This window comes from Protobothrops mucrosquamatus, unplaced genomic scaffold (genome assembly GCF_001527695.2).
Source record: "Protobothrops mucrosquamatus isolate PMUCROS unplaced genomic scaffold, P.Mucros_1.0 scaffold732, whole genome shotgun sequence".
In the NCBI taxonomy this organism is placed as follows: Eukaryota; Metazoa; Chordata; class Lepidosauria; order Squamata; family Viperidae; genus Protobothrops; species Protobothrops mucrosquamatus.
The window spans coordinates 59,666-73,245 of record NW_015387006.1 but is presented as its reverse complement, the minus strand read 5'-3'; the positions used below and the strand labels follow the sequence as shown (position 1 = coordinate 73,245).

Sequence of the window (13,580 nt, the reverse complement as noted above, 5' to 3'; positions counted from 1 at the left end):
AGATGCCTGTTGAGTTAATCCAAGCCTAGCAGATCTGAAGAAAACAAGTAAATCTTAAACAAGTAAAGTTTCTAGTCCATCTTCTGCAATCATGTAATGGAAAGCGTGGATGAACTTGGGAAACTGGGGATGAGACACTGCCTAGGAAACAATCAGACAAGACAGGGAGGAGCCCCTAGTGGCTTAACGGTCAGAGGAAGAAACTTAGGAAGAAGCCACCTAATGGATCAAGCAGTTAAAAGTGACGATGGGAAGATAATAACTTCAGATTTGCAAAATTTAACATAGCCTTACAATACAGTAGAATTTGTTTATCTAGTTGTGTTTCCCATCTTGTTTACCTGGGAAGGACGACAAATCATCACAGTGTCTAAAAGCCCCCAACTACCAACCACCTCCTTATAGTCTCCATTTCACTTCATTCTTCAACTTCAAAACTGGCCTAAGATTAATGGACCAAGGTCATCTGAGACAGCAGAAATTAGATACTAGAATCTTGCCAGCCAGATGGGTTTTGTACACAGTTATTTTAAAGAAAAAAATTGAAAAAGCAAAGTCAGACTGGAGTGAAATGATCCAATCTATGTTAACCACAAACATCATTAGTTTTTTTGCAGACTGCATTAGTCGTACTAGTGAGAAGCCTAGCTGCCTTACTGTTTTGAAGGCAGCCTTTAAGTGTGATGCTTTTAACCTCTCCACTTAATCCTAAGGATTTAGCATTAGCCACAGCACGAAAACCTCTGTTTGTTATTACTGACTTCCAGCCCACTTAAAATATAAAGAAGAATTGGCTGCTATGCAAAGAATGGGAACTTGAAACTTGAAATATAGATACATATACATAGGTAAAAATATAGATTAGGGCTCTACAATGCTTTGGATTCTGCTCAGAAGTGGTTTTTTGGAATGAGGGTGAATACAACATCTTTTCACACCTCAGTAAAATAGCCACACAGAAACACTCAGAAATCAAATAATCCTGGAAAATGTTGCATCTATTGTGATGAAACCCAGACAGGTGCACAAATATTGTGTTTATGCTCCTATGCGTTACAAAGTCTCTCTTTCAAATCAGATTCCCAACCACAGCACAACTTTAATATAAGTATAGAGATACTTCAAGTTACCATTCCTATGCTCAGGGTATGAGGTTTACTTTGAATCATCTTGCCTTAAGTTTTGTTTCTACCAAAGCAATAGTAAAAATAGGCAGCCTTTGTTTCTCTTCACTTTCTATCTTCAAAAACAAACTGTAAGGATTTTTGCTACTCATTCTTTAGGGCCTCTGAAACAATATATCACCCTATAATTCTCCTACAGATTTTCTACAAATCTCTTCAAATATGTAAACCTTAAGAGATTATTGCTCCCAAGCTTTTTCTCCCCAATGTAGATTTTCAGACAGAAAGCAGCCTGAAAAAAAATCGGAGACATTTTCAAGCACCTTTCATTTATTTCCTTCTCAGACTTCTGCAAGTGTACCTCACTGCAATGAAAAGGATTTTCTTTTAGACAAATACATATTGCATTGGGTGGTAAATAGCAATTCAGTGTTTCAGAATCTTTAGTACCATGGATGTAATTATGCGTTATCAATCTCAAAAATAAATCAAACACACCCATTTTTGAGCAAATATACTTAGGGATGGACTGAATAGAAGGTGATCTGAGAATGCAAATTTGATCACACACCTTGCTACTTGTATTTTCAAGCCAATGCATATCTTCATGCAAAAAACACTCACAGAGACAATAATACTTTAATTATTAATACTCAGAGAATTAAAGCAAAGACTTCACTGGTTTCAGTGGTGATTCGGGCAGCCCATAGTCAGAACAAAATACAAGTTTATACTGTATATGTTTGTGTTTGTGGCTGTCTTTGCTTTTGTATAAGAAACACACAGAGAAAGAAAAAATAAGTGACAGATGCAATATCTCTCATTCAAGACACAGGGTCACTTCAGAAATAACTTTCTGGCTATAAATATCCAACTTTGCATGGATTCTGTGTGGTTAATATAACATATACCCTATCATTATAACAGCTGGTTGAGAACTAGAATATCTTTTTCACACTCTATATCAGCCTTTTTCAACCTTGACAATTTTAAGATGGGTGGATTTCAACTCCCACTGCTCTATACAATACTTAGTAATTTTATTAGGACAGGGAGGAAGTCTCTAGCAAGGATATTACATTTAAAGGTTGAAGTATTACAATATGTACTGGTAGAACTAAGATTTTGTTTTCAGATTAACAAGTACAGAATTACAGGTACAGTAGTGGCCAAAATTGTGGAAAGCTTTTGGGAAAAGTGTACAGTAGAAATGCCACCTTTGGTTAAGTTTCCACCAATTTTTCTTCTAATTTCTTTATAACTGTAGCCTTGCTCACTTAATAATACTATTTTACATCGCTTTCTGGGCAACCAGTCAACTCTTTGCACCATTACTTTAATTTTATTACGTTTTACAAGCTCACTAAATGAAAGAGAAAAAAAACCCAACCAACTTGATAGTGATCACATAACACACTGACAAATGTCCTCCTCTCAGCTTCAATACATGACATCAATAACTGAACCCTACTGTGATCTGATTGGCTCATTGCCAAAACAAGATAACACCTGATTGGCTCTCTAAACACTCATTTTCATTGGCTACAATCAGATGAAGGAAAGCTACCTGATATCAACCTAAGTAAGTTGTGCTTCCTTTTTCTGGTTATTTGGCTATAACTTTTCATAGAATACAGTACATATAATTGAACAAACTTTGTTGCATTACATTCTTGATTAAATTATCTTTCCATTGATATATAATTTTATGGTACTACTCCCTAAAAAAGTGGTGTTATTAGCCATTAAACCTCAAAAATACACTTTCCCCAAAGGGTTTCCACAATTTTGGCCAATACTGTATAGTCAGTTGGTATGTTTCACATCATGACTAAATAAGATGGGCAGATAATTAGAAATTCAATTATTCCATTTATATTGACAAAGCAGTTTTAAGATCCAGCATCCTTTCAAATTAAAAATGGAATAATTTGTGAAGCAGATTTTACTTATTTCTGTTGAACACGTTAGCTAAGGGTTCTCTTTCACTTCACCACCTACTCCCACCCCCATCACAAACTCTAAAAAGCCTGCTCTCCAAGCTGTGGGAAGAAGCCTTATTTATTTCTCTCTCTCATTAGTGCTTCTTGGAATAACTATGTTATGACTGATGTTAAAATCATGCAGTCCTCCTTATTCTATCTTCTAAGATGTAAAAGCAACTGTCATGCCTGCATACTTTCCTGCTGACTCTCAGATGGGCAGACAGCCCTTCAACACAGTGGAGAAAGGTCAGAAAAGAGCTAAGAGCAGGAAAAAACTTTATGCAAGATAAGTTGAAATGTTTGGACAAACCCAGGTTGATGTGCAAGGAAAGTTTCCCATTTTGCAGCTCCAGGGTAATATAATCTCCATGCTGTCCTTCGCCATGAAACAGGACCCCATCTCCCTGCATGCTCTTGAACTTCAGAGAAACCACGTCTTTGAAGGTGCTCATCAGCTTTTGGTTGAATCTGTAGAGGAGGGAACTCCTCCCATCAAAATCTGCAACATCAGATTCTGTGAGGAAAGCAAGCAAGCATTAGAATGAGGATTCACAGGCATGGACACATAGAGCTATACACATACAAACCCATACATTTCAAGAGAGAACATAACGTTAAGTGGTTTTGTGCTTTTAATGAACTCAGTTTGCTTTCTTAGGCTTTAGTGGAATATCTTGTTTTGACATTGTTTGCCTCCCAGAGTTTTCTTGGAGAAATGGGTGGCCCTTAAATGGAATTAATAAACAATTCTCAGGAATCCAGAATTCATCTTTGCAGTTTTCTTTTAAAGGGTTACATAGAATCATGTTTTTATGTTTATTCTTTTGAGCAGGGTAAAGTAGTGTCTGTGCATCTTTATTATTTATTGTTTATCCCACCTTTATTACTTTATAGATAGCTCAAGGTGGCAAACATAACTAATATTCCTTCCTCCTCTTTTTCCCCCTCACAAAAACAACCCAGTGAGGTGGATTGGGCTGAAAGGCAAGACTAGAGCTCACAAGACTCCTGGTTTCTAGCACGATGCCTTAACCACTAGACCAAACTGCCCCTCCCTTTATATTACAATTCTCAAGAGAAAAGCAGAGGGGAGGGGAGGCTTTTAGAGTAGAACTCATTTTGTGGCATGACAAACTCTAAGGAAATATATTCCTGGTCATTCTTTCAAGCATTACTTTTCTTTTAAAGCAACTGAACAAGTTTTGAGGGCTCAGGGCTGCCATCATCTCTTGTATTGTACACCAGGGGCCACACTGTAAAAGCAGCAGAAAGGAATGGGTGGAGTCCAACTGAAATTAAATAAGCTTTAATTGGCTTTTAGGAGAATATAAAAGTAATTAAATAGAAATAACATTAATGCTCAGCTAAGTGGCAACACTTAGCTGAAGATGGGTGATCTGAACGCTAAGCAAGGTCAGACCAGATTAATACATATCACAAAATTCCTGGGCTGAAGAATAGATTGGAAGGTTTTTTTAAAAAAAAAACCTCAGAAAAAGGCAATGGCAAATCACTTATCTAATGTACAACACATATCAGAGCTGAAGGCAAGGGCAAACTACTTTTATATTACTGCCAGTAAAACAGCATGGAAGCAGTCATCAAAAATTGAGTTTGACTCGAGGGTGATTTTACTTTAATATGTTTACTCCCCATAAACGTAATAATTTCTCCCTTCTGTCACCTGAAAAATGGCTATACCTACTAGGATCTCCATGGGATATCTCCAAGTCTTTGAATGTTATAAGTGACCCTTCAGCATCAGGATATATACTTCTACTTTAAAAAAAAAGGTAGGTAGGTAGCTACATAGAAAGATGAATTGGCTCAGAAAATCCATCTATACGGGTTGCAGCCTACATAGCATCACATTAAAGTAAACCTTTCTTTAGAGGTATATGAACACCTCTGTGCAATCCTTCTAAAGCACATTTGAACTAGAATTTCAGTGTTTCATTTTAAATCCAGCATTCAGCATCGCTTGCTGGATCTTTTCATAATATTGGTAATTTTGTGTTTCGTAACAATGATAGGAAGTGTTATATACACAAAACTTCTTTTAAGGAGGGGGAATTTGAGGAGCAGATTTTTCTGGCCCCCATGCTTGGAAAAGTATCAAAGCAGATTGAATTTTTTAAAAAAATTCTCAAATGAGGAGGCAGACTCTTCATGCCTCTGTCAGAAGCTGCTAGACAGTTTTCATTTTGGAAAAGTAGCCTGGAAGAAGTTCAGGAATCTTGGAGAAGACTAATATTCTGATTTGTGCTTTGGGGCACTGAATTGATAACAGAACACAGCCTTGAGTAAAATGTAACACACACAAATCCCCCTCTCCACATTATACAGGTAAGATTTTTTTTAAAAATCAACCAGAACAAAATGCATATACCAACTAGATGCCTAGTGAAAGCTAGAAGTAGAATAGAATAGAACACTTTATTGGACAAGTGTGATTAGACACACAAGAAATTTGTCAGTGTACTTTCAAAACAATTAAGTAATAATAATCATAATAACAAAGGATAATAATCATAATAATGACACCAGTAGAGAAGGTAGTGGAACAGATGAGGATAAAAATAATATAGTCATACTACATGGGTAATATATTTAGACATAAGACAGAACTGTGGAAATTAAGTGTTCAACAGAGTGATGGCATGCGGAAAAAAAACTGTCTCTGTGTCTGATTGTTTTGGCATGCAACACTCTGTAGCAGCATCCTGAGGGGAAGAATTGAAACAATTTATGTCCAGAATGTGAGGGGTCTGTAGATATTTTCTCAGCCTTCTTTCTGACCTGTGCAGTATACAGGTCTTCAATGAAAGGCAGGCTGGTTGCAATAGTTTTTCTATCCATTGAAGTCTATACCTGTCTTGTTTCATTGCTGTACCAAACCAGGCAGTACAAATGACAGACAAATAGGACATGAAAACAGGAGTACTCTCCCCAACAATGTCCTGGTAGCTAGAATTAATGTATAACCTTGGCCTCCATGTAATTATCCAAATTCCTTCTTTGACACCAATCAAACTAGTAGACAACATAAAGCTCACAATAGATAATGTTCTAATTTAATTCATATTAATAATGTCCTAAATATCTCAACAACTTAAAAGCATTACTACTTTGAAAAGAAAACAAAATCAAAAATATCTATTTTCTTGCTCTATGTCATCTTATATTGACTGTTTTTTTCCTGTATTTACTGCATGTAGATACACAACCACTGTATTGCTACTTTCCTTCCATGGGAGGTTACTCTCGTTCTTTGATCATTTGGCTGACTTCTTCTACACTTATTCCATAGATTTCATGCATGGTGACAGTGACATTTTTAAATTTCCTTCCCTATGGATTCTTAGTATGAACTTTTGCTACTCCATACCAGCAGCTGCCCAGATCAATGTTCTCAAGGTGATATCCATCACAGCATAATTTTCCATGGCTCAGACCCTATTCTGTTTTCCCCCTCCCCAATAACCTCTCCAATCTATTGCCCTCCAGATGTGTCAATTACTGTCCTGGCTGGAGTTTGTCTGGTTGAAATACAGAATGAGGAACACTGGGGTTTACTATACTCATAATATAGTATGTAGCTGAACCTATGGAGTATACGGACAGCTAAACTAGAAATGCAAGTGCTAGTAAAAGGCAAGAAGGCATTTGAAGATGTTGAAGGAAATCTCAAGGTACACCTTTATTTTTCTTTCTGGATAGGGATTCAGGTTTCTGCATAGGGATTTAAGCTTGTCTTCAGAATGAACCCTCTTCTCTTATCAACAAGGTGTAATAACTAATGGCATTGTAACTTCAGGATGAAAAGTGTACATACAATAGTATGAAAGAAAGAAAGAAAGAAAGAAAGAAAGAAAGAAAGAAAGAAAGAAAGAAAGAAAGAAAGAAAGGAAAGAAAGAAAGAAAGAAAGAAAGAAAGAAAGAAAGAAAGAAAGAAAGAAAGAAAGAAAGAAAGAAAGAAAGAAAGAAAGAAAGAAAGAAAGAAAGAAAGAAAAGTTAACTCTTGGACCAAACATTGCACAACTATGAAAATTATGTTGCCTTTACTAAATTAGGATAGGAGAGCGAGCTCAGAACTTCTGTTCAGAACTAAATATGATGCCACACTTTGCTTTTGTATACATGCAAAAGATTATGAGTTTTTATTAAAATAATAGTTTTTATGGTCATAGATAAGAATTCCAGATAAAAGTACATTAAAATAAATTAAATAAAAATGAACTAGATAAAAATATATTACAACTGGTGATGGGTTCAAAATAAGATATGCTTTTTTAAAGACGTTTTTGGAATACGCATTTTAAAAAGTTTCAAAATAAGACTTTTAATAACTTTTTACTTTTAAGAAAACTATAGTATTCTGTGTATAAAAACTCAATTAAATAAAATCTACCAACTGTCACTATCAAAATGAATTGCCTCCAACACAATCAGCTTGTTGCCTGACCCTATACTTTACTTTCTGATTGACTTTCACTGCCCTGTTCTGCCTTCCCCTTGACATTATTATTACATGCTTCACTTATTCTAAATATTTGGGACTCTTAGCACTGTAAATTCAGAGCTAAGTTATATTATTTCCTGAAGCCGAATTTAAATGTCCCTCTCTATTAGCAAAGTCAACACTTTTAAAAGCCTACAGGACATTCAGACATTACTTCTTGCCTCCATCTGCATTCATGGTGCACCCTAAAGGAGATTGCTTTACCCTTATATGTAACATAGTCTACTCTGATTCTGAAAAAAAAGGGCTGTGGTTGGTGTGTGTGTGTGTTTGTGTGTGTATACATGAATGCAGGTGGGACGGTCTGTTATTCTTTGTGATAGTCTAGCTATGATATTAACCAATAGCATCCTTGTGCTTATTATGTTATAATAAACCATCTGGCACTTTTTCCCAATCACTTTTATTTTTTACATCCTATTTCCCTTCACCCCATGCTTCATGCAACCAGAAAAGCAAAGTGATTAATTGGTAGGTATCTAATGCCAAGCAAGAGGTCCAGACAAGGTGGAAATAATTCTGCTGATCTGGCATGGAATAATTTGTTCAGTTCTGCATCCTACTCACAGATTCTAGTGGGAGTTGTCAATTCTATTTAGGCATTTCATTTAAGACCAGAAAAAGTATTTTAATGAACAGATTTAAGTTCAAATAAGGTTAATACCAGCACTTTATCACTCTGGATAACCTATTCAAAGGTAATAGTTAGACAATTGCAAATGACACATATTTGCACAGAAATTCTCAGACAGATTGTTCCTGCTTAATAACAAGGTAGAGAGGAGCTACTTTGAGTGAAGAAAAAAAATCCATGTAGAATGTAGTATTAAAAAAATTCTCTGTTACTTGGCAACAACCTACTTTGTATGTAGTGGTCATTCTATATAGAAGACATTTGTGGAGTAACATTATCACAGAATGGGTTGGGGGAGGCTCAATGTGGCATCTACTCTGTCAAAGATATAGGACCTGTGGATGAATGAAATCCTTTGTAAACCCAACCGATCACTGTCAAAGCTGGCATTCTAACATCTAAGAGTCATCAGTGGCAGTTTGCATGACAACAAATAATTGGCTTTTATTTGAGCATATTAAAGAGCCCTTCTATGTCAAAAATCACACATTTTTCAGAACCCAACAAAGAAAACAAAGTCTAGCAAGGTGAAATCTTGCCCAAGCCCAGCTTGACTTCCCATTAAGCAGTTTGACAGCAGAAAATATTCTGCAGGCAGAGAAGAAAAACAGGGGAAGTTCTTTGAATCATTTCAATACACCATTCAGAATGAGAAAGAGGCAAAGAGAGCCAGTAAGCATGCTGTTTGATCAATGTTATTTCCAGGCACATATCCTTTAGAATATGCTAAACCATTAGAATGCAGACGGGAATAAGGGAGGATTTGAAGAGGAGCGGTGCAGACAGGACAAAGTCTGTTCCATTCTTTTGAACCAGAACAAATCTCTCAGCTGACATTGCAAATGATAAAGGGTTGTGAGCAAAACCAGACTCCTGCCTTTAGAAAAACTGGCATTAAAAAGCTGAAATGTAAATACTTACACAATTTATAAACGTGAATGGATTTACTCGTTCTACAACATATGTAGCCCAGACTTTTATAGAGAACAAACCTATAGTCTGACATAAGGAAAATTATGGCAAAGCACTAATGCACATCTAACAGCCTTATAGACAATAAAAAAGTCCAATGCATACATTGAAGTTGATGTAACTTATTTCTGAGTCGTGCACATAAAGCTGCATTGCTTTTTTTGCCAGTCATAAAAAGGGCATAAAATCCTTAACCCTTTTTTAAGATTTAATTCAGATCCAGGCTAAGCCTCTGATGCTTTAAATTTACACAAGTTTCCCCATGTCCATCTTTGCACCTCATAAACTAGAAACTGGAATTTATAAAAGTAACCTAAAGTTTCAATTGCACAATGCTTTATTAAAGACTGTCATGTTCACAGAGCTCAAATAGAACCTTTTCCAAAATAGATTTTCTTTCAATGGTCCTTCTGAAAAAATGCAAATGCCACATTTCCACTGATGCTGTGGAGAACTGAAAATGTTTATTGATTATGTCCAATAAAAAATCTAGTATCCCTGATTTTTTGGGAAAAGAAAATGTTTAAAAACTATGCATGCATTTTTTGCTTGATCCTAAACAGTGGAATCTTTCCTTGGGAAGATTATATGATGCTTCTTGTCTCTTTTTTCTTTCAAATCTTCTTTCAACTCTACCTTGTTTCTGTTCCAATTTGAGTCCTCAGTTAATGAGCACTCATTCAGAGTTACAACGGCACTGAATGAGCAGTGGTTACAACAAGTGCTCAAAGTTCTGACTGTTTCAGCATTCCAGCGACCACACTGTGATACAAGTGCTTGGCATCCCACAAACAATGTCAGTAGGGAAGCTGGCAAGGAAAGTCACCCTCACCCACACACTCGACCTCAGACCCTCTGCATTTCCATTGTGCCTTGTTGGCCACCTGTACAATTTCTTATTCTCCCCAGCCACTCAAACAACATTCCCTACTCACCCGTGGCCACCTCAAGCCCAGGTGCAGTGATATTACACTTCCCCTGCCACCCAGATCATTGGGGACTGCAGAAATTGCCATCACCAAGCAATGAGGTCACATGACGTCATACTTTACAACCACATAGTTTAGCAACAGAAATTACAGTCTATTGTCGTCATAATTTGAGAACTACCTGTATTCATTACTGTATTTACTCACTTTCATTCTTTCTTCTCTTGGTCTCTTTTTCTCTCTTTTGGGTTATTATTATGAACATAAGATTCTTCTGCCTTCTTTTTTTTTTGCTTATGAAAACTTAGAAGTCATCTTGTGTAATAATGTTATATCTCCTTGCTAACTAGAAATATACTGGTGGAACAACATGTTTCATCAGCATTTGGGAAATTTTATTTATTTTTATGCTATCTTTGGATCTTCCCAAGAGCTCTCACAACAAATTATAAGTGCAAAAACATCAATTCATTTAAAATAGAAAGAAAGAAAAAAAACCCAGCTGTTAAGTCACTGGAAATATTGAAATACACTAAAAACTTGGAAAAAGAAAAAAGACATTTGCAATGCCAATCACAAGGAACCAAAGAGCAACAAAAACATCAACAAAAGTTCATGTTGATACATTGAGGATCTTGTTTATAACTACATATCAGCTAGGTTTCCCTAACTGAAAGCTCCTTGTTGTTACACTATCTACTTGATGATTAATTGATAAAAGGTAAAAGTTGACTGCTTATGTGTTATTGTTTTATTCCATACTTCAGGGCAACAAGCACAAAAAAATTGGAAAGTTCAATCAAAATACATACTAAAAATACAAAAATAAAAAAGCTATACATTAGCCTATTTAAAATTTCTTAAAAGAATAATAAAATAAAACACTGAAAAAAATCAAACCATGGCTATTAAACATCAAAAACATCTGCCAGGCTATTACTCCTTTACATGGATGATCTGAAGTTGTATGGAAAAAAACATCCAAAATAGAATTGCTGCTCAACACTATCTGTATATATAGCCAAGATATTGCAATGGAGTTTGAACTGAACAAATGTGCCACCCTCACCATCACTAGGGCAAAAATAGTGAAAATTGAAGCAATCAAGATGTCCTCTGGAAAATAATATCAAGTTTCTGGATGAAGATGATCAATACAAATATCTGGACATCCTTGAAGCTGACATCATCAAGCCCACTGAAGTCAAGAAGAAGATTAGAAGCAAATACATCATGAGAGTAAAGAAGATCGTAAGTTTGAAACTTAGAGGAGGAAATGCCATGGAGGCAACTAACATTTGGACAATTCCAGTCATTAGATAACACAGCTGGAATAATGGACTGGACTCAAGCAGAACTAAAAATCATGGATAGGAAGACCAGAAAAATAACAAGACTGAAACATGTCTTTCATCCATGCAACAATGTTGACACACTCTATTTACCAAGGACCATAGGTGGATAAATCCAGTCTAAACACTTGGCTGACTGTGACTATGCATAATAATATAGCATCTTTAAATAATTCAAATGGGCATTTTCTAGGAAAACTATAGGTAAATAAAAAGACATACCTGAAGAAATATTGCTAACCTTTGGTTATTCTCAGGCTTTCAAATATTGGTGGAACCAGAAGAAGACCTCTAAAGATCACCTTCAACTACAAGCAGGTTTATGTGGGGTAGTCAAACATATCATGCTATGTAGGGCAAGGAGAGTGATTTATTTAACTTTTAAGTTTTAGAAAACCTTCCCCAAATTCACATCCATTTGCCTCCATTGGACCTTGACTGGAAATTATGGGATCTTGAAATCCAACTTATGTGGAGGACACCAGATTGAAGAAAGCTACTATAAAATATTCCCAATTCCTAGACAAGAATCAACATCTCAGCAGGAACCTATCAAAAACTCCACACTGTTGATGCATGGCCTGTTCACTCTCCCTACCTCTTTGACATTCTTCTCTTTTCGTCCCAACCAGAAACAACCTACTCTTTGCAAACATATACACAGATTACCAGAAAGGACTTCTAAATATTGTATAAGGTGAGAATTGCATACAGCATGAGAAACGTGGATAGAGTGATTCCCATTTTGCTCTTCTCCTTCTCCTTCTCCTCCTCCTCCTCCTCCAAAGAGGCTGCATCCCACTACCTGCCAAGGAATCTCTGCAATGTCACTGAGCTTAATATCTTAGACCCCTATTATGCCTAAGAGCTACTTAAGATGCTTGTGCAATTATCCTGATCTTGGTAGCTGTTTTATTCATTTTTCTTTTAACCTGTGTTCTGAAGACTTAAAGTGTCAGTTTCATAAGCATTTATCCCCAGTACATTAATTTTACCTCCTGGCATGAAAGACAAAGCCAGTGAAGGGAGAAAGAGAAAGAAAGAGAATGCAAGAGAAAGAAAGAGGGAGAGGGGGAGAGGGAGGGAGGGAGGGAGGAGATAGATAGATAGAGAGAGAGAGAGAGAGAGAGAGAGAGAGAGAGAGAGAGAGAGAGAGAGAGAGAGAGAGAGAGAGAGGATAAGGAAGGCTGGTGTAATTGTTTTGCCCAAAAAAGTACAAGATACATTTTTTTCATCCTCTGCTGTTCAGCATTCCCCTCCCTATCAGTCTCCAAGGGGAAATGAGGCTTCTTCATCTCAAAGGATGGCCAAGCCGTCATTGGATTACAGGGTTTCTTTTTCGCCCTCTGTCCCCTCCATTTATTTCTCACTAGCCAGTTTGCAGAATTTACGCTGGACTGAACTGATCCTGCTTAGACCATTACTTATTTGGAGAGTACAATCAGCATTTGAAGTGTGGCTATAAATCTCATTCTATTTAAACAGAAAACAAACAAAAAAATATACCCTTGGTCAGCAGAATTTGCTGGCAATATGCTAACAAGACCTTTTTGAAATATAAGATAAACTGTTTTCCTTCCTGGCATCCTGAACAATCAACTTTCCATTCATCTGCAGATGTCATCTGACATAACTCTGGTTGTTCGTCTTGTCATCATGCCCAGATTGCTATACAGAACCAGGTAATAAGTGGTTTATGCATCTTTATTATGTATAATCTTACTGACCATGTTCCCCCCCCCTTTTTTTTTCTTTTAAAATTGAGAAATTTTCTATGAAAAGAGGTGGCACCGGGTGGGGATTGTGCCTCCATGGCTCACATAGAGAATACTCTCTAACCCTATGCATGAATATTTTGCTATAATAAAGACATTCATAGGTATGTAGCTTTTTACTCATTTATTTATTTGTTTCTTTGTTACATTTATTTGCCACTTATCTCTCTGTGGCGCTACTCTAGGTGGCTTACAATAATAAAAAGGAACAAAATGAAAGGAGTGTAAACAGAACAGAAGTAAAATAATAGAACAATAAAATAAAGAATGAAAAAAAGACAACGAGA

At 36.3% G+C, this 13,580-nt stretch overlaps 1 protein-coding gene across 1 annotated transcript in view; it reads right to left on the bottom strand.

Moving 5' to 3' along the window:
* Positions 1 to 13,580, bottom strand: part of CNTNAP5 (contactin associated protein like 5) — a 268,416-nt gene that overhangs the window by 196,283 nt on the left and 58,553 nt on the right. The window contains exon 4 of the mRNA XM_029284572.1: positions 3,420 to 3,623. Coding sequence (XP_029140405.1) covers positions 3,420 to 3,623 — 204 coding nt within the window. The remainder of the gene's footprint in view (positions 1 to 3,419; positions 3,624 to 13,580) is intronic.